The sequence below is a fragment of the Salvelinus fontinalis genome, chromosome 42 (genome assembly GCF_029448725.1).
Source record: "Salvelinus fontinalis isolate EN_2023a chromosome 42, ASM2944872v1, whole genome shotgun sequence".
Taxonomy (NCBI): Eukaryota; Metazoa; Chordata; class Actinopteri; order Salmoniformes; family Salmonidae; genus Salvelinus; species Salvelinus fontinalis.
This window is the reverse complement of record NC_074706.1, coordinates 20493956-20516533: the sequence shown is the minus strand read 5'-3', so window position 1 is coordinate 20516533 and position 22578 is coordinate 20493956. Positions and strand designations below refer to the sequence as shown.

Here is a 22578-nt window from a genome sequence, read left to right as displayed (position 1 = left end):
TACCTACTGTATTTATTTATTTATTTTGCTCCTTTGCACCCCATTATTTCTATCTCTACTTTTTTCTATCTCTACTATCTCTACTTTTTTTCTTTTTTTTACTTGCTATATTGTATTTACTTCGCCACCATGGCCTTTTTATATTTTTATTTATTTATATATATTTTTTGTTTGCCTTCACCTCCCTTATCTCACCTCACTTGCTCATATTGTATATAGACTTATTTTTCACTGTATTATTGACTGTATGTTTGTTTTACTCCATGTGTAACTATGTGTTGTTGTATGTGTCGAACTGCTTTGCTTTATCTTGGCCAGGTCGCAATTGTAAATGAGAACGTGTTCTCAATTTGCCTACCTGGTTAAATAAAGGTGAAATAAAATAAAATTCTGTAAAATAATGCCACAGTATATTCTAAGCAAATCTTGTCTGCTAAATGAAAGTGTGTAGCCCACAGCCAATTGGCATAGCCAGCTCAGGACCTAACATAAGGACAACTCAGAGTATGCTATTCTGTTCTTGTGAAATAGACTACATTTTCTTCATATCATGCTTCTTTAGACCTGTCTAAAATAAATAATAGATTTATTGTGAAGGTGTAGGCTTTATTACATGGTTTTATTATTATTATTAGCATAATTATTATTATGCTTTTTAAAATGTAGATGCTCCTAAGGTCTGCATCAGTGGCTTGTAGGCTGTGTGTGGAAGCCAGGACTAAACGTGTCCATGTCAATTACCGTGAGACAGTGTTGTAGCAATTTCCTGTATTACCAAATGAGGAGAGTTACAAACCACACACCAGTCAGAGTTATACTTAAACTTTATCTTTAATAATGTGAGCTTTACAATAGCCTTTTGACTCTCAGATCAATTCAGTGTCTGTAATGAATTCTGAGAGTGTAACGGATGATTTCCTCCTCTTCGTCTGAAGAGGTGTAGCAGGGATCGGACCAAGACGCAGAGTGGTAAGTGTCCATGTTTTAATATAATCCACTGAACACGACAAAAAATATAAAATAACCTAACCGAAACAGTCCCGTGTGGCATGAACACAGACACAGGAAACAAACACCCACAAACCAACAGTGAAAACAGGCAACCTAAATATGGTTCCCAATCAGAGACAATGCAAAACACTGCAAAAGAACCATATCAGGCCAATTGACAAACCTAAACATAGAAACACATAACATAGACTGCCCACCCTGACCATACTAACTTAAGACAAAACAAAGGAAAACAAAGGTCAGACCGTGACAGAGAGTCCCTACAGTAGAATACAAAGATCTTTTATAGCCAAGATACACCCCTCTCAACTTACATGACGAACCACAGATCTTAGGAACTCTTCACAAAGGGCCTTTTACTTGAGAGAGGAGTATCCCATAGCCAGATAGCATTCGCTATAAATTATCGTTCAGTTTGGTCTCTAAGATGAGGTTCTAATCTCGTTCATAGTACAAAAACATTACCTCACTATCTGGAAGGCTCTTTAGGCTTTATTGGCCAAAGACATCGTAAATCTCCTCTGTCAGTACTGTCTCAGAGGCCCATCCTCAGTGGAACACACACACACAATAGTCGACAGATTCTATTCTGTTGAATAAAACAACCATTCAAATGCAATAGAAAGATTATAATATAATCTTACAAGCACTATAACATAATCTTGCAATTTTCCATGACAACAGACAGTTATTTGCTTGACAATCACCGGTTGACAAAAATTGGTGCCCGCCACTGCCCTAATGAAAGCCCGCTTGGAGTTTGCCAAAAGGCACCTGGAGGACTCTCAGACCATGAGAAATAAGATTCTCTGGTCTGATGAAACCAAGATTGAACTATTTGGCCTGAATGCCAAGCGTCATGTCTGGAGGAAACCTGCCGCCATCCCTACAGTGAACCATGGTGGTGGCAGCATCATACTGTGGGGATGTTTTTCAGCGAGCAGGGACTGGGAGACTAGTCAGAATCGAGGGAAAGATGTACGGAGCAAAGTACAGAGAGAACCTTGATGAAAACCTGTTCCAGAGCGCTCAGGACCTACAACTGAGGCAAAGGTTCACCTTCCAACAGGACAATGACCCTAAGCACACAGCCAAGACAACGCAGGAGTGTCTTCGGGACAAGTCTCTGAATGTCCTTGAGTGTTCCAGCCAGAGCCCGGACTTGAACCCCATCGAAAATCTCTGGAGAGACCTGAAAATAGCTGTGCAGTGACGCTCCCCAACCAACCTGACAAGGCTTGAGATGATCTACAGCGAAGAATGGGAGAAACTCTCCAAATACAGGTGTGCCAAGCGTGTAGTGTCATACCCAAGAAGACCCGAGGATGTAATCGCTGCAAAAGGTGCTTCAACAAAGTACTGAGTAAAGGGTCTGAATACTTTTGTAAATGTGATATTTCAGGAAAGAAATGTTTTATAAAATGTGCTAAAATTTCGAAAAAACTTTTTGCATTGTCGTTATGGAGTATTGTGTGTAGATTGAGGGGAAAAAATGATTGAATCCATTTTAGAATAAGATTATAACGTAACAAAATGTGGAAAAAGTCAAGGGGTCTGAATACTTTCCGAATGCACTGTATGAATACTAATCAGGATACAGTATATTAGTGTTTGATTTTTCATAAATGTTTTACAAATGTTAGAATTCTTCTTACACTTTGACATTAAAGAGTATTTTGTGTAGATTATTAACATAAAAAGTACAATTAAATCCATTTTAATCCCACTTTGTAACATAACAAAATGTGTAAAAAGTCAAGGGGTGTGAATACTTTCTGAAGGCACTGTACAAATCTAGATGAAAATCTGAAATCTATTACTCTTATTCCAAATGCATTTGTGGATCTTTTCTGCTGACAACAAAAAATGCATATTTTTCTTTAATGCATGGTCTGATCTAAACATCAGAAGCTATCGAGTGGAATAGTTATAGATGGGAATGGTTTTTCTGCTGGTGTATCCTGAGGTAGCTCCTGTCTGAGAACCTCTTCCCACAGTTAGTGCAGGCGAACGGCCTCTCTCCCGTATGGACCTTCAAATGCCTCTTCAGATGGTGCTGGTGGGAGAACCTCTTCTCACAGTGGGGGCAGGTGTAGGGTTTCTCCCCTGTGTGGACCCTCTGGTGCCTCTTCAGGGTGAACGAGTGGGAGAAACTGGCTCGGCATATGTGACAACCGAATGGTTTCTCCCCTGTGTGCATCCTCTGGTGGATCTCCAGCTGTTTGCGGAAATTGAAGGCTTTCCCACAGAATGAACATGGGAAGCGCTTCTCTTTGCCACCGGATCTGATGATAGCGTCACCACTACTGTCATTTGTCAATGGGCATGTGTAGCCATTTAGTGTTGAGGCACTGGCATTGTCTGAGGTCTGGTTTAACATAAGTAGAGTGTGAGGAGGATGAAGGCCAGGGAGGGTCTGTGTTGTCACAGGGTCCATATTCCAGTTGATAGATCCTATAGAAGGCAGGCTGAAGGCTGCACCTTTTAGGGGGTTTATCTGAGGCGTCATCAGTCGCTCTGAATCACAACTATAGGAGCAGGACGGAGCATCACTAGCCGAGTCTGTGTCTGTTCTCTCCCGCTGCATAGGGACACGCCCCCGTCCTTGCAGACCAAATCTACCCCTCTCCCTGGTCTCAGACAGTCTGTCGTCATAGAGACTAAGTTCAGCTGTTGCTTTGTGTTCGAATGTCTGTTTCTGGTTGTGGTTAACAGTGTTGTTCCCAAGTCCAGAGTTGAAGACGCTGTCCCATCCACTGACCTCCACCATGTCGCCTCTGGTTCTGCCCTGCTCAGTGATGTTGTCCCCTGGGCCCTTGGCTGCACCAGTCTGGGCCTGGGAATTCAAAAGGGCTGCCCAGTCCCCTCTGTTAGCCTCCAGCCAATCACCTGCAGGGAGAGGTTAGAAAATAGACTTTAAAAACATGTTGTTTTCTTGTCAATTACCTGGTCAAGTTCATATAATTATTAACCCCCCTGAGTCAATACTTTGTAGAAGCACCTTTGGCTGCGATTACAGCTGTGAGTCTTTCTAGGTGAGTTTTCCACACCTGGATTGTGCAACATATTTGCAAAATTCCTCAAGCTCTATCAAATGGGTTGTTGAACATTGCTAGACAACCATTTTCAAGTTTTGCCATTGATTTTAAAGTACGTTGAAGTCAAAACTAACTCGGCCACTCAGGAACATTCACTGTCTTGGTAAGCAAATCCAGTGTAGATTTGGCCTGTTTAAGGTCATTGTCCTGCTGAAACGCAAATTAATCCCCCATTGTCTGATGGAAAGCAGACTAAACCAGGTTTTCTAGGGTTTTGCCTGGGCTAAGCTCCATTACGTTTATTTTTTATCCTGAAAAACTATACAGTCCTTAACGATTACCCATGCACATAACATGATGCAGCCATCATTATGTTTGAAAATATGGAGAATGGTACTCAGTAATGTGTTGTATTGGATTTGGGGGGGGGGGGGGGGGGGGGGGTGTAATGGAGTCTTATGGCTTAGGGGTAGAAGCTGTTTAGAAGCCTCTTGGACATAGACTTGGCGCTCCGGTTCCGCTTGCCATGCGGTAGCAGAGAGAACAGTCTGACTAGGGTGGCCGGAGTCTTTGACAATTTTGGGGGCCTTCCTCTGACAACGCCTGGTATTAAAGTCCTGGATGGCAGGAAGCTTGACCCCGGTGATGTACTTGGGCCGTACGTACTACCCTCTGAAGTGCCTTGTGGTCGGAGGCCGAGCAGTTGCCATACCAGGCAGTGATGCAACCCGTCAGGATGCTCTCAATGGTGCAGCTGTAAAACATTTTGAGGATCTAAGGACACATGCCAATTCTTTCCAGTCTCCTGAGGGGGAATAGGTTTGGTCGTGCCCTTTTCACGATTGTATTGGTGTGCTTGGACCATGTTAGTTTGTTGGTGATGTGGACGCCAAGGAACTTGAAGCTCTCAACCTGCTCCACTACGGCCCCGTCGATGAGAATGGGGCTGTGCTCGGTCCTCCTTTTCCTGTAGTCCACAATCATCTCCTTTGTCTTGATCACATTGAGGGAGAGGTTGTTGTCCTTGCACCACACGGTCAGGTCTCTGACGTCCCTATAGGCTGTCTCATCGTTGTCAGTGATCAGCCCTACCACTTTTGTGTCATCGGCAAACTTAATGATGGTGTTGGAGTCGTGCCTGGCCGTGCAGTCATTCATGAGTGAACAGGGAGTACAGGAGGGGACTGAGCTCGCACCCGAGGGGCCCCCGTGTTGAGGATCAGTGTGGCGGATGTGTTGTTACCACCTGGGGGTGGCCCGTCAGGAAGTCCAGGATCCAAGTACAGAGGGAGGTGTTTAGTCCTAGGGTCTACAGCTTAGTGGTGAGCACTATGGTGTTGAATTCTGAGCTGTAGTCAATTAATAGCACTCTCACATAGGTGTTATTTTTGTCCAGGTGGGAAAGGGCAGTGTGGCGTGCAATATAAATTGCATCATCTGTGGATCTGTTGGGGTGGTATGCAAATTAGGGTTGGTCTAGGGTTTCTGGGATAATGGTGTTGATGTGAGCCATGACCAGTCTTTCAAAGCATTACATGACTGCAGACGTGAGTGCTACGGGTCGGTAGTCATTTAAAAGGTTACCTTAGTGTTCTTGGGCACAGGGACTATGGTGGTCTGCTTGAAACATGTTGGTAATACAGACTCAGACAGGGAGAGGTTGAAAATGTCAGTGAATGGGTTCGCGCCCAGGCTCTGTCGCAGCCGGCTGCAACCGGGAGGTCCGTGGGGTGACGCACAATTGGGCCAGCGTCGTCCGGGTTAGGGAGGGTTTGACCGGCAGGGATATCCTTGTCTCATCGCGCTCCAGCGATTCCTGCGGCGGGCCGGGCGCAGTGTGCGCTAGCCAAGGGGGCCAGGTGCACGGTGTTCCCTCCGACACATTGGTGCGGCTGGCTTCCGGGTTGGAGGCGCGCTGTGTTAAAGAAGCAGTGCGGCTTGGTTGGGTTGTGCTTCGGAGGACGCATGGCTTTCGACCTTCGTCTCTCCCGAGGCCGTACGGGAGTTGTAGCGATGAGACAAGATAGTAATTACTAGCAATTGGATACCACGAAAATTTGGGGAGAAAAGGGGGTAAAATAAAAATATATATATTTTTTTTAAAGGTCAGTGAAGACACTTGCCAGTGGGTCAGCACATGCTCGGAGTACATGTCCTGGTAATCCGTCTGGCCCTGCGGCCTTCTGAATGTTGACCTGTTTAAAAGTCTTACTCACATCGGCTGCGGAGAGCGTGATCACACAGTTGTCCGAACATCTGATGCTCTCATGCATGCTTCAGTGTTACTTGCCTCGAAGCAAGCATAGAAGTTATTTAGCTCCTCTGGCAGGCTCGTGTAACTGGGCAGCTCTCAGCTGTGCTTCCCTTTGTAGGCTGTAATAGTTTGCAAGCCCTGCCACATCCGACGAGCGTCGGAGCCGGTGTAGTACGATTCGATCTCAGTCCTGTATTGACTGTTTGATGGTTCGTCGGAAGGCATAGCGGGATTTCTTATAAGCTTCCAGGTTAGTCCCGCTCCTTGAAAGCGGCAGCTCTACCCTGTAGCTCAGTGCGAATGTTGCCTGTAATCCATGGCTTCTGGTTGGGGGATGTACACTACCGTTCAAAAGTTTGGAGTCACTTAGAAATGTCCTTGTTTTTGAAAGAAAGGCACATTTTTTGTCCATTAAAATAACGTTGAATTGATAAGAAATAAAGTGTAGACATTGTTAATGTTGTAAATAACTATTTTAGCTGGAAACGGCTGATTTTTAATGGAATATCTACATAGGTGTACAGAGGCCCATTATCAGCAACCATCAGTCCTGTGTTCCAATGGCACGTTGTGTTAGCTAATCCAAGTGTATCATTTTAAAAGGCTAATTGATCATTAGAAAACCCTTTTGCAATTATGTTAGCACAGGACCTCTGTACGCCTATGTACAGTTGAAGTCGGAAGTTTACATACACCTTAGCCAAATACATTTAAACTCTGTTTTTCACAATTCCTGGCATTTAATCCGAGTAAAAATTCCCTGTCTTAGGTCAGTTAGGATCACCACCTTATTTTAAGAATGTGAAATGTCAGAATAATAGTAGAGAGAATTATTTATTTTAGATTTTATTTCTTTCATCACATTCCCAGTGGGTCAGAAGTTTATATACACTCAATTACTATTTGGTAGCATTGCCTTTAAATTGTTTAACTTGGGTCAAACGTTTTGGGTAGTCTTCCACAAGCTTCCCACAATAAGTTTGGTGAATTTTGGCCCATTCCTCCTGACAGAGCTGGGTTAACTGAGTCAACTTTGTAGGCCTCGTTGCTCGCACACACTTTTTCAGTTCTGCCAACAAATTTTCTATAGGATTGAGGTCAGGGCTTTGTGATGGCCACTCCAATACCTTGACTTTGTTGTCCTTAAGCCATTTTTTTTTTGAAAACTCTGTTTATTAAGTTTTACACACACACAGACAAGACAAAGCAATATAAATAATATACTCAACTAGAAAAAATACAAATAATACATATAAAAAAAATAACTTTAAAGATACCATACTTTAGACAAGTTAAACACACCAGGCAGAAGGCTACAAAAGGTTAAAGGGCAATCTATAGTATAGGGACAGAGCAAACACCTCACCATTGTTCCTGTGAACAGTCAAGGGATGGGGTGGAGAAATGCAACCACTCACAGACAGTCAAGGCCACAGACCAACCATCCACTGGACCAAAAATAAAAAGTTTACAATGCTTTAAAATAAAAAATGAATAATAATAATTTTATGTAGGCGTGAACAGAATTAAAAAATAAAAATAACTGGGAAAAACAAGCTCACACCTTAGTCTCTGCCCGGGCAAGATGAACAAGGCATCCGCCGGTCACAATCAATAAGCAAATCAACCTTAATGCCCCCCACCCCCACCCCAGAAAAAAACACAGAGAAATGCTCATCCAACCTCTATGTCACAGGGGGGTCAAATACAGACTTATTTTGGTTTTAATAGGAATGCCATCAGAGGATGGACTGTTTAAAGTAAGACCGGAATGGAGCCCAAGCCTCATTAAACAGTTTGGGGTTCCCACGTGAATTTAATTTAATTTTTTCTAGTTTCAGAGAGCACAACACATCTCTCACCCAATATTTATAAGATGGGGGAGCTGCCATCTTCCAGTTCTGTAGTATTAGCCGTCTAGCTAAAAGAGTTGTATAAGCCACAGTGTCCGACTGGATTCTTGACAGGGGGGTACCTATGGGCAGTACTCCAAAAAGGGCTGTAAGGGGAGAGGGATCTATAACAGTGTTATATATATCAGAGAAACATTTAAATATTAATTCCCAGAAACCTGACAGTTTATGACAGCCCCAGAACATATGCAACAGTGTGGCTGGTTCAATTTTACATCTGACACAGGTAGGATCAAAATCAGAGAATATTCTTCCAAGTCTGGCCCCAGACCAGTGGATACGGTGAACCACCTTGAATTGAATGAGGCTGTGTCTAGTGCTAAAAGAGGACGAATGCACCCTGCGCAGCACAGATTCCCAGGTGTCTTCCCCAAGTTGTCCTTAAGCCATTTTGCCAAAACTTTGGAAGTATACTTGGGGTCATTGTCCATTTGGAAGAGCCATTTGCAACCAAGCTTTAGCTTCCTGACTGATGTCTTTTGAGATGTTGCTTCAATATATCCTCATGATGCCATCTATTTTGTGAAGTGCACCAGGCTCTCCTGCAGCAAAGCACCCCCACAACATGATGCTGCCCCCCCCCCCCCCCCCCCCCCCCCCCGCTTCATGGTTGGGATGGTGTTCTTCGGCTTGCAAGGCTCCCCCTTTTTCCTCCAAACATAACGATGGTCATTATGTCCAAAGAGTTTTATTTTTGTTTTATCAGACCAGAGGACATTTCTCCAAAAAGCATGATCTTTGTCCCCATGTGCAGTTGCAAACCATAGTCTGGCTTTTTTATAGCGGTTTTGGAGCAGTGGCTTCTTCCTTGCGGAGCGGCCTTTCAGGTTATGTCGATATAGGACTCGTTTTACTGTGGATATAGATACTTTTGTACCTGTTTCCTCCAGCATCTTCACAAGGTCCTTTGCTGTTGTTCTGGGATTGATTTGCACTTTTCGCAAAATCTGTAGGAGACAGAACCCGTCTCCTTCCTGAGCGGTATGACGGCTCTCCTTCCTGAGCGGTATGACGGCTGCGTGGTACCATGGTGTTTATACTTGCGTACTATTGTTTGTACAGATGAACGTGGTACCTTCAGACATTTGGAAATTGGCCTTGAAGGCCTTGAAATACATCCACACGTACACCTCCAATTGACTCAAATTATGTCAATTAGCCCATCAGAAACTTCTAAAGCCATGACATCATTTTATGGAATTTTCCAAACTGTTTGATACAGTGAATTATAAGAGAAATATTAACAATGTCTATACTGTATTTCTGATAAAGTGTTATTTGAATGGACATTTTTTTTTGCTTTTCTTTCAAAACAAGGACATTTCTAAGTGACCCCAAACTGTTGAAAGTTGGTGTATATATAAAAAAAAATACTTTCACTTGTCTAGCTAGCGTACCACCGGCTCAAACAGAGAGAGAGAGACAGCTAGCTAACATAGCACATCTAACACTGGAGCTCTTCCAAGTCAAGGTAAGCTTTTGGTTTTATTAATTTACTCCCGCCGGTGTAAATGCTAAACCGCTTGCTGTAAACTAACGTTCGTTGCTGATTTATTAATGCTAGTAGCTAGATATGTTGACTATGACGTTAGGTGACAACGATGTGTTGTCTACACACCTAACTGTGTGTAGCGGTTAGCAGTTATGGAATGAAGGTTTGGCTTGGAATGTTTTTTTTTGCCTGTATTGTGCACTGAAGTCCAGGAGGAGAGCGCATAGATGCGAGAAGGAATTATACAATTAGCAAATGATCATGCTTTTTGTATGTGGCTGCTATGAAAGTGAACTGTGTTTGCGGTGATCAGGAGTGTATTCATTCTGATGATTCTGTTGAAAAACATTTCTTAAACGGAAGCAAACGGAAGCAAACGGGAATAAACATACCTATATTTGTCCAATAGAAACTCTCATTTGCAACTGTTGGACTAATGACTACACCATAGATCAGCTAGTTTCAGGCAAGGGTGTGCAAGGTGGTATTGAATGTGTCAACCTTCTGGATTACTCTCATTTTTCTCTTGACCTTTTGTAGCATTATGGGTATAGGGAACATTTGAGTATCATGTAGTATCCTAAACCTGTCGATGTTACATTGGGCTGGATGAATAAAATACGAATGACAGTTATCAAATATGCTGTAATAGAAAAGGCCATGCTCATTTAAAAAAAATCATCCTCCATCTTAAATGGCACCGACCGCCACTGGTGTGAATACCTACCGAAGGCATCTATCTACCTCAAACACTCCAGTATCAGTGCACATTGTACATGTGGTACTGTATATAGCTTCCTCTCTTATTTCTCCTTTTTAATATTTTTTATTAGTTATATTATTTGATATTGAATACTGTACTTCTGGGTTGGGCTTGCAAGTTAAAAATGTCACTGTACTTGTGCATGCGACAAATAAAACGTGAAACTTTTGAAGGTAAACATAACTTGTTTTTATTTTATTTTATGAATGAATGAAGAAAAAACAATAGCCAGGAGTATCACTATTCCCATTTAAGATCTATTACTGTATGTAGGCTATATGTATTTCTCCCTTACCTTGCTCCCCCATCTTTAGTCCACTCAGCAGATCAATGCTCTCTGGTCCATCTTCTATTGTCTCCTCTTTGACCAGCAGCAGATCAGGCTTCCCATCCTCCATGTCTACTGACTGTAAGAGATACAGAGTGAGAGGATGTTGGATCAAGACATCTGATATGAGCACCCTGCTATGGAACATCTTCTGATTGGCCAATGAGGGATTGCTATGTAACATGAAAATGTAATGCTATTGCACTCTTTAATGGTTTGATAATTGAAAGGAATGGTCCCACACTTTAGACAAAATTAATCAAGACCTGGGCCCGTATTCACAGAGTCTGAGAATAGAATTGCTGATCGAGGATCGGGTCCCCACCTGTCTATGTAATCTTATTCAGTATGATCGAAAAGGCTAATCTGATCCTAGATCAGCACTCCTACTCTGAGAGGCTTTGTGGATATGGGCCCTGACCTAATACCATTCAGACAGTAGTTCACAGTGGGCTCACCTCAGTGAGACTGTGTGTGGTCCTGTGCTGCTCAGCTGGTTCCTCTGTGGGTTCAGGAGAAGGTGTAGTCTGGTTGTCATCCATGACCATGGTCTCCTCAGGGTTCCCCAGACCCTCCTCCTTCACCAGCAGCACTTCTGGACTCTCCTCCTCCTGGAAGAGAGGTGATACAGATTACACAGACATACACTCCCTCAGGTACGTACACACAGATAATAAACACACTTTCAACATGGAGTGTTTACCCATCCCCACTACGTTTGAGGCCTATACTGTAGTTACAGAATGACTTCATTGTTGTTAAACCCATCATGGTGGACATAAATAGGTTGTTGTGGGTAAATAAGTCAGCTATGATAAGTCAAAAGTCAGACAAACCTGACTAACCTATTTTGACATACAGTAGGTGTTTGTGTGGGTATGTGTAGGTATATTGGTTATAAAGCACTGTTGGGTGTATGCAGAATAGGGTGAGATCAGATGTGATGCATACTAAAGAGAATCAACAAGTCTTAGAATGAAAAGTCCCATTTTGTGTTTATTAATCAAACAAGTTTTAAATACATATAGCAAGATTGTTATAATACTGTTATTGCATCATATGGTTGTTTTTTGCAACAGAATAGGGGGTTCTTAGAACACTTTCATCTGTGAGTGTTCTACTGAGGATGGGCCTCTGGGAGATTTAACACTGACAGAAGATTTACAATGTTTTTGGGTGATACTGCATTCCAAAGCATGGGTTAATGTTTCTGTAATGGGGTACCAGGGGGAGATGGTTCCAGTATGGAGCTGGGGTCCAGACCATGGTTTCTACACAATGAGATCAGTCTTTACAGCAGATACTGTTTGCTGTGAATTATTAGTATCTTTCATACGAATCCTAACCTTGTGACCCATTCTATGCATCTGTGATTTGTCATGAACATCCAGGAGGATGGACTTCGCTATAAAATGCTGTGGCTTAGTCCTGCTGGTTGGGCTCTCAACGAATCACATAGGGGGGGGCTCGTTGACAAGCTCCATTACTGCAGTAATTAAATAACCAAGTTTACTTGTTTTGAAGAAATGTAAAAGTCTCTCCTTTTGATGACAATAATTCCATGACATACACCATATGAAAATCACACACACATCAACAAAAAATCTGCATGAACTTGATAAACTGCATTCATTTTCTCACTAAAAGTGTCTTGGGAAAGAAATAAAGTAATTGAATGAAATAGGCATGTGAACATATAGCCTACACAGTACAAACACAATATGTAACAGACATTTTAGGATTATATACACTGAACAAAAATATGAATGCAACATACAGCAGTTCGTATACAGTGGCAAGAAAAAGTATGTGAACCCTTTGGAATTACCTGGATTTCCGCATAAATTGGTCATAAAATGGCATCTGATCTTCATCTAAGTCACAACAATAGACAAAGATACCGTGCTTAATCTAATAACACACACATTATTGTATTTTTCTTGTCTATATTGAATACATAATTTAAACATTCACAGTGTCGGTTGGGGAAAGTATGTGAACCCCTAGGCTAATGACTTCTCCAAAAGCTAATTGGAGTCAGGAGTCAACTAACCTGGAGTCCAAACAATGAGACGAGATTGGAGATGTGGTTTAGAGCTGCCTTGCCCTATAAAAAAAAAACTCACGAAATTTTGAGTTTGCTATTCACAAGAAGCATTGCCTGATGTGAACCATGCCTCGAACAAAAGAGATCTCAGAAGACCTAAGATTAAGAATTGTTAACTTGCATGAAGCTGGAAAGGGTTACAAAAGTATCTCTAAAAGCCTTGATGTTCATCAGTCCACGGTAAGACAAATTGTTTATAAATGGAGAAAGTTCAGCAATGTTGCTACTCTCTCTAGGAGTGGCCATATGGGAAAGAAGACTGCAAGAGCACAGCACAGAATGCTCAATGAGGTTAAGAAGAATCCTAGAGTGTTAACATCTCTGACGAGTTTACGATACGTAAAACACTAAACAAGAATGGTGTTCATGGGAGGACACCACGGAAGAAGCCACTGCTGTCCAAAAAAAACATTGCTGCACCTCTGAAGTTTGTGCACCTGTATCTTCCACAGCGCTACTGGCAAAATATTCTGTGGACAGATGAAACACAGTTGAGTTCTTTGCAAGGAACACACAACACTATGTGTGGAGAAAAAAAGGCACAGAACACCAACATCAAAAACTTATTCAAACTGTAAATGGTGGAGGGAGCATCATGGTTTGGGGCTGCTTTGCTGCCTCAGGACCTGGACAGCTTGCTATCAGACGGAAAAAACGAATCCCCAAGTTTATCAAGACATTTTGCAGGAGAATGTAAGGCTATCTGTCTGCCAATTGAAGCTCACTATAAGTTGGGTGATGCAACAGGACAACAACCCAAAACACAGAAGTAAATCAACAACAGAATGGCTTCAACAGAAGAACATACGCCTTCTGGAGTGGCCCAGTCAGGGTCCTGACCTCAACCCGATTGAGATGCTGTCGCATGACATCAAGAGAGCGGTTCACACCAGACATCCCAAGAATATTGCTGAACTTAAACAGTTTTGTAAAAAAGAATGGTCCAAAATTCTTCCTGACCATTGTGCAGGTCTGATCCACAACTACAGAAAATGTTTGGTTGAGGTTATTGCTGCCAAAAGAGGGTCAACCTGTTATTAAATCCAAGGGTTCACATACTTTTTCCACCCTGCACTGTGAATGTCTACATGGTGTGTTGAATAAAGACATGAAAAAGTACAATTGTTTGTGTGTTATTAGTTTAAACAGACTGTGCTTGTCTATTGTTGTGACTTAGATGAAGATCAGATCAAATTTTATGACCAATTTATTCAGAAATCCAGGTAATTCCAAAGGGTTCGCATACTTGTTCTTGCCACTGTAAGGAAATCAGTCAAATGAAATAAATTCATTAGGCCCTAATCTATGGATTTCACATGACTGAGAACACAGATATTCATCTGTTGGTCACAGATATCTTTAAAAAAAGCAGGAGCGTGGATCAGAAAACCAGTCAGTATCCAGTGTGACCACCATTTGCCTCATGCAGCGCGACACATCTCCTTGGCAAAGAGTTGATCAGGCTGTTAATTGTGGCCTGTTGAATGTTGTCCCACTCCTCTTCAATGGCTGTGTGAGGTTGCTGGATATTGGCAGGAACTGGAACAATGTCGTAGACGTCGGTCCAGAACATCCCAAACATGCTCGATGGCTGACATGTCTAAGTATGCAGGCCATGGAAGAACTGGGAAATGTTCAGCTTCCAGGAATTGTGTATAGATGCTTGTGACATGGGGCAGTGCATTATCATGCTGAAACATGAGACGATTGCGGCAGATGAATGGCAAGACAATGGGACTCAGGATCTAGTCATGGTATCTCTGTGCATTCAAATAGCTACGAATAAAATGCAATTGTGTTCATTGTCCGTAGGTTATGCTTGCCCATATCATCAGCCCACCGCCACCATGGAGCATTCTGTTCACATCAGCAAACCGCTGAGGTGACTTATGGTAGAGAAGTGAACATTCAATTCTCTGGTAACAGCTCAGGTGGACATTCCTGCAGTCAGCATGCCAATTGCACGCTCCCTCAAAGGCGGGGCATGTTTCAGAGTATGGATAACTCCACCTTCGCCTCCCAAGCCCGTTCGAGAGTTTCAGCGATGAGACAAGATCGAAATTGGTGAGAAATAGGGGGGTAAAAAAACTTGTGTGACAAAACTGCACATTTTAGAGTGGCCTTTTATTGTCCCCAGTACAAGGTACACCTGTGTAATGATCATGCTGTTAAATCGGTTTCTTGAAATGCCACACCTGTCAGGTGGATGGATTATCTTGTCAGAGGAGAAACTCATTAACAGGGATGTAAACAAATTAGTGCACATAATTTGAGAGAAATAACCTTTTTGTGCATATGGTAAAGTTCTGTGATCTTTTATTTCAGCTTATGAAACATGGGACCAACACTTTACATTTATATTTTTGTGCATTGTTTATATGCCTTATATAAATTATTTTTCCTCATCAATCAACATACAATACCCCATAATGACAAAGCGAAAACAGGTTTTTAGAAATGTTTGCAAATTCAGACCCTTTGCTATGAGACTCGAAATTGAGCTCAGGTGCATCCTGTTTCCATTGATCATCCTTGATGTTTCTACAACTTGGAGTTCACCTGTGGTAAATTCAATTGATTGGACATGATTTGGAAAGACACACACCTGTCTTTATAAAGGTCCCACAGTTGACAGTGCATGTTAAAGCAAAAACCAAGCCATGCGGTCGAAGGAATTGTCCATAGAGCTCTGAGACATGTCCCCAAGAACACCGTGGCATCCATCATTCTTAAATGGAGGAAGTTTAGAACCACCAAGACTCTAACTAGAGCTGGACGCCTGGCGAAACTGGCAAGGGAGGTGACCAAAAAAATCGATTGTCACTCTGACAGAGCTCCAGAGTCCCTCTGTGGAGATGGGAGAATGTTCCAGAAGGACAACCATCTCTCCAGCACTCCACCAATCAGGCTTTTATAGTAGAGTGGCCAGACTGAAGCCAATCCTCAGTAAAATGCACGACAGCCCACTTTGAGTTTGCCAAAAGGCACCTAAAAACTCTCAGACCATGAGAAACAATATTCTCTGGTCTGACAAAACCAAGATTTAACTCTTTGGCCTGAATGCCAAGCATCACGTCTGGAGGAAACCTGGCACCATCCCTACGGTGAAGCATGGTGGTGGCAGCATATGTTTTTCAGCGGCAGGGACTGGGAGACTAATCAGGATCGAGTGACAGATGAACGGAGCAAAGTCCAGAGAAAATCTTGATGAAAACCTGCTCCAGAGCGCTCAGGACCTCAGACTGGGATGAAGGTTCACCTTCCAACGGGTCAACGACCCTAAGCACACAGCCAAGAGTGGCTTCGGGACAAGTCTCTGAATGTCCTTGAGTTGCCCAGCCAGAGCCCGAACTTGAACCCGATCGAACATCTCTGGAGATCTGAAAATAGCTGTGCAGCGACACTCCCCATCCAACCTGACAGAGCTTGAGAGGATCTGCAGAGAATGGGAGAATCTCCCAAAATACAGGTATGCCAACCTTGTAGTGTCATACCCAAGAAGACTCAAGGATGTAATCTCGGCCAAAGGTGCTTCAACAAAGTACTGAGTAAAGGGTCTGAATACTTATGTAAATGTCATACTTCAGTTATTTTTTATAAATTTGCAAAAATACAACTATTTTTGATTTGTCATTATGGGGTAGGTTGATGAAGAAAATATATAAAATCAATTTTAGAATAAGGATGTAAAGTAACAAAATGTTGAAAAATACTTGTCTGGATGCAATATTTACACAGGAATATTCAACACTGAAATCTGTTACTCTTGTTACTTGAAATGCATCTGCTGACAACAATGAAAATGAATCTTTGTCTTTAATGCAGGGTTAGATCTAAGTGTCAGAAGCTATTGAGTGGAATGGTTTCTTTGTTATAAAATGGAATGTTTTTTCTGCTGGTGTATCCTGAGGCATCTCCTCTCTGAGAACCTCTTCCCGCAGTGTGGACAGGCAAATGGCCTTTCTCCCGTGTGGACCTTCAGGTGCATCTTTAGGTTGCCAGCCTGGGCGAAGCGCATGTGACACTGGGTACAGCTGAAGGGTTTCTCCCCTGTGTGGACCCTCTGATGCCTCTTCAGGTCACCTGTCCGGGCGAAATGCATGTGACACTGGACACAGCTGAAGGGTTTCTCCCCTGTGTGGACCCTCTGGTGCCTCTTCAGGTTGCCAGCCTCAGCAAATTGCATATGGCACTGGGTACAGCTGAAGGGTTTCACCCCTATGTGGACCCTCTGGTGGATCTCTACCTTCTGGGGGCAATTGAAGCCTTCATTATAGAACCGTTTCTCTTTACTATTGCCTGATGTTGCTCCCCCTCCCCGAGCCTTGGCCCTTTGATCCTTAGAGTTCAATACCGGATCGAAAAAGTCCCGGCTCTGTGAATCGGAAGGCCCCATCAACGTGGACACTGTGTCGAGATCCCTGAGCGTGTGTAAAGGGGAATGGGACGCAACATTTGGATTTGTCTCTAAGCTTTCTCTGTAATCTAAGAAATCTCTGCCTTGTGAGTGTCCTACTCCTAAGTGATTCTCATCTACATTCCATGTCAGAGGAGCCTCGCCCTTCACAGTCCTCTCATCTATGACTATAACCTCCCCTTTCTTATCTAGGCACCCTTCAGAGTATACACTACTACTGTACCGGTTCCAGTCCCCTCTAGATTGATCAGTCTGTGTCTCTAAATCCAAGGGCATGTTGCCAGGGTCCATCTCTGTTGTGTAAGAACAAGATGAATCATTGCCAGTCTCCAACACGTCACCCGAGTCCCCATGGGAATGAACCGTCCTCAGGCTCGGGTTACCGTAAAGTAAATAATCTGAGCCAGGAGCAGCAGGACAGCCCAGTGGTCCCAGCTCCAGTCTCTCTGGGTCTGACATTTGGTTAGGTCCTGTGTGTAAGAACCTTTGTGTTACAGTTAAAGTCTTGGTGTCTTTCTCTGACTTCAGGACAGCATTCGGCGTTCCACTGACCTCCGTGATGCTGCATTGGGCCCTAGGATGGGGCGCGGAGGCGAAGTCCTCCGTGGCTACAGGGGGCGCCACTCCCACCGCTCCAATCTGGATGTCTATGCTGTGTCGTGGGTCCTCCTCTCCTTCAGTCCTCTCCTGTTTGACCAGAGACGATCCTCCAAGACCTGCCTCCTCTGCATCTGCAGACTGACACAAGAAGAGAGGAGGTTATTATTGGTACATGAGTTAAATTGGATAACAATGTCATAGAGAAGTCTCACAAGATCCCTTATGGCAGATAAATAAGGATGTCCATGTAAGCAAGTGTATAGCTGAGGGGAGTCTTTCTGAAATAAACAGGACACATTTGATGGACTGTCATGTTACACTATTACACAAACCTCTATCACGATAACGCGCTGGGTTGAGGTTCCACTCCCCTCATCAATAGTTATTGGTTGGTCATCTCTCCATGTTCTGTGTCCTGCAGGCTTCACAAAGCTCCTGTGGCCTCCAGTGAGATGTCCTTCACCTGAGAGAGTTATTGGGGGAAAACGGGTGGTTAAGTTAGGTACTGTCAATGCTCAACACTTAATTGTACACTAATGACACTGACTACAATTGGCAAAACTTTAAGCAGAGCTGGACTACCACATCTGGGGCCCCGGGGCATCTACAGTGGGGCCCGAAATTATTGATACCCTTAATAATAAAAATGAACAAAAATGACTGTATAAAATAAATCCTTACAATACTGAACTTTATTGCATGCTCCAATTTTTGGGGGGGGGAATTATAATAATACAATTGCTCTGAGAAATAGATTTTAACAAGTAATAAATACAATTCTCAAAAAGGGTAGAGGTCAAAATGATTGACACTACTGTTTTCAATACCTCACCTTGTGAGGATAATGGCAGGGAGCCTTTTCCTAATGTTTTTTGAGTTGGAGAACACATTTGGAAGGATGTAAAAGCCTTGTTCACACTGAAGGCCTTGACGCTCAAATCAGTCATTTCCTGACATGGCTACACTAGTTGTAATAGCAACGTCGGGTGTGCGCACAGTTGTGTAGGCTGATTGGTGGTGGTGCACATGCTTCCTATCACTCAGAACTTATTTAGCAAGCTAAGGTGACAACAATGCCTGCTATGAATGCTTTTAAAGATCCAACTTTCAAAATGTGTCCTTTTTGGCTAGTCACAGCAGTCAACTAGCTGGCTGGGAAGCCGTTTAGCTTTATAGCATATTCACTCATTTGTCTGTAAACGATGAACAAGCTAGTTAGCTACCAAAAAAAACTGTCAACAGAGTAGCTAGCAAGCAACAAGATATGCCAAATAAGTCTTAAAAACCACTCGAGGGCAAATAAATCAGATTTGACTGTTCAGACAAGTTGCATGGCCAGGAATCAGATTTTAATGGCTTGAAATATCTGATTCAATGTGCTTTTTGGCTGTCAGAATGCAAGAAAAAGATCAGATTCAAATCAGATACGCAAGAAGAAGAAAAATTGTCACTTCAAACTGCCAATGTGAACAAGGCTATAGACCATTCCTCCATACAGAATCTTTCCAGATTCTTGATATCCTTTGTCTGCGCTTATGGACTACTTCCACCGGCCACAGGACTAGTGGAAGCAAAATAGAGCCATAACATCAAAGCTCCATCACCATATATTACAGTAGGTATGGGGTTATTTTCTGCTCATGCATCCTCATTTCAACACCACCGGTATGCGTGGCCAAAGAGCTCTATTTTCATGTCATCCAAAAAAGGAAAACACCTGGAGTTTGCTAAACAGCATTGTCACTTGGATTGGAAGCAGTGCTTTAGTCAGATGACATGACCATCAGTGGTGGTGAAAATAATATACAAAAAGTCATACAATATAGTTCCGTATTTTAATAATTTATTATTTTAGTCTTTTTTGCTCATCTTTATCAAAGGTGTCAATAATATCGGACCCCACTGTACCTCCAGGGCAAATGTGCAGTTTTATAGCTAATCTCATGCTATTTTACACATTTAGCTCATTTCAAGCTCATTTCCTGCAATTCTACATATTTTGCCATGAGGCAGAGAGAAAAATTTACTGTTTTATAGCTAATCTCATGATATTGTACACATTTTGACTTGAGGCTGAGAGAAACTTTTTGAGTTTTTAACCGAAATGCCTGCAATTCTACACATTTTCTACAGTTTATGACCTGTTCATATGCTATCTGGGGGGGCCTGACCTCCAGGTGACCCACAACCAACTCACAACCACCTCCTCCAGGACTGCTGCTCTGGGCATGTGGCAGCAGTGTATAAGAGGGAGGTTCCTAGGTGTGAGAAGTGTGCAGAAGGGCATGAGACAAAGGAATGTGTAGCATTGGGGAAAGTAGTGGTATGTGTTAATTGTAGGGGTGCCCATGGGGCTGGGCATCAGAAATGTCCCGTGTGAGAGACTCAGGTTGAGGTTTCCAGGGTCAGAGTAGTGCAGAAGTTGTCATATGCTGAGGCAGTGAAGAAAGTAGAGGAAGATCGGTCAAGGGGGAGGGATCCTGAGAGGAGGGGCGTGAGTAGTAGATTTGTACCAATACAGAGGGATAGGCCAACACGTGATATATGTTTCAGTAAGACTCGATTTTTAGCATTTATAGAAATGGTTATCAACTGTACTGCAGGGATGGAACGTAAGTCACAGAAAACTGCAGAGAGGTATTTGGATGTGCGAGACTTGACATCAGAAGAGTTACAGGGTGTGTTAAGTGGTGGTGTCCCATCCTTTCAGGTTGTTGGCCTGAGGTAGCACTAAATCGTTTTAAATAGTGGAGTAGGGTGGTGATCTTTTTCTTTCTTCTTTTGTGTAGTGTTAGATGGTATTTATTTATTCAAGCAAAAGTATAAGAGCGTTGTACTTCAGTCTAGTAGTTGGCGGTAATGCAACATTTATTGGATGCCAACTGCCGTTAAACCTCATCGAAGAAGGACTGCTGCTCAGAATAAATCCCTTTAGTTTGCAGGGTACAGCCTAGCTCACAACGTTCAAGTTTCCCCTCACAAAACCAAAAATTTGCTGAGTGCCCCCCAACAATTTAAGGCAACATTGGTCGTGAGGTGTTGCTTTATTCATTTTTTTTAAACCAGGTTTGCTGTTCACTTGCGCTATATGAGATGGGAGTTCCATGCAATCCCGGCTCTGTATAATACAGTACATTTCCTTGAATTTGTTTTGGACCTGGGGACTGTGAAAATACCCCTGGTGACATGTCTGGTGGGTTAAGTGTGTGTCAGTGTTATGTGTAAGTTGACTATGAAAACAATTAGGAATTTTCTTATAAAAAACGAGAAGCATTTCTTATAAAAAACGAGAAGCGATGTAGTCGGTCTCTCCTTAACTTTTAGTCAAGAAAGACTGGCATACATAGTAATGAAATTATCCCTCTGACTACAGTGAAGAGCAAATCGTGCTGCTATGTTCTTGGCCAGCTGCATGTTAAAATTTGCTCAATGCCCCAAAAATGTTAAGGGAACCTTGCCCACAACTGGTGCTTTCATATGCTATCTGGGGGAGCCCGACCTCCCCCAGCAAAATATTGGGGCCCCCAAAATATTGGTGGGGGGCCCTGGGAGGTTAAGACACATGTGCTGCTTGCCGTTTGGTAATACGGCCCTGGATGTAATGTAAGACTTATAATAAATTCTTGACACTTATTGATTTTGTTCCATCCATCACATTATTTAAATTGAGTATGACAATAGTAAATAAAGTAAATCAAAAATCTGGTTTGAATAGTCTTTGTGCAATAAGTATGTCTTATTAATTAACCTGCCTGGTAAAATAAAGGTAACATGGGGGGGAAAATGCACGATAGGGGAAGTATTGCATACTATCCAAAAACTGACCAAGACCAAACTCTGGTTAAGACATCTGAACACATGCGCAGAGGGGAACAGGACAACAGGCCCCGCAGCCTGGGCCTTCTGCAAAGTGTAGCCTACCTCTTGTTATTCCTCTGTATCGGTCGGGGATCTTAACACTACTGGGGCGACTGGCGAGGACGCGCTCTCGCGTTGTCCTCTCAGCGCGCTCCCGTGTCACCTTCAGTTCAATTAGCTGTAGTTTCCTCCGCAATGCCCTGTTTTCTTTCTGGCTTTGAGTAATTTCCAAACGAAACACTGCATAGTCGTCGTCTACGAGTTTACAGATCTCTGCAACGGCCGCATTCGCTAGCACCTCCATAATGGAGGCTATTTGAGTGTGAAAAATCATAACGTTTGAGTTACAGGTAGCCATTGTTAGCTAACGTTAGCAGCTAACTATCATTAACTATATAAACCAAGTACTGTCTTCAACGCGAATTAAACACTGCCAGGGATACATAAGTAATGCTGTGCAGTTAAATTAATCATATTTTGAGTTCCAGGGTGTTAATAAATGTATAAATAACAAAAAACTGCTAACGTGGAAATTGTTCTTGATCACTGTTCACTTCCGTTTACTACTTCTTCGTGTGGTTTTCCGGCCGGCTAGACGCTTTGTTGGGTATGACTGCCATTCACTGTTCGGAAAGTCCATTGCACATTTGTTCACAAAAAAAGGGGAATATCATCTGATATTTTGGTTATAAGACTGAAGTCACACATTCTTTTGTGAAATTTAGCAATATACCACGTTACTTCTTAGCAATACATGTATTGTATTAGAAACATTACAAAGCATGGTCATCCGTTTT

At 42.7% G+C, this 22578-nt stretch overlaps 1 protein-coding gene across 1 annotated transcript; it reads right to left on the bottom strand.

Moving 5' to 3' along the window:
- Positions 1–812: 812 nt before the first annotated feature.
- On the bottom strand, positions 813–22462 carry LOC129840986 (uncharacterized). The gene is made up of 6 exons (XM_055909065.1): positions 21845–22462; positions 18256–18386; positions 17876–18061; positions 11258–11410; positions 10767–10878; positions 813–3900 (listed from the first exon to the last, which is right to left on the bottom strand). Exons 1-6 carry the CDS (start codon positions 22137–22139, stop codon positions 2939–2941), a joined length of 1839 nt encoding a protein of 612 aa, XP_055765040.1. The 5' UTR covers positions 22140–22462; the 3' UTR covers positions 813–2938.
- Between the last annotated feature and the right edge of the window lie 116 nt (positions 22463–22578).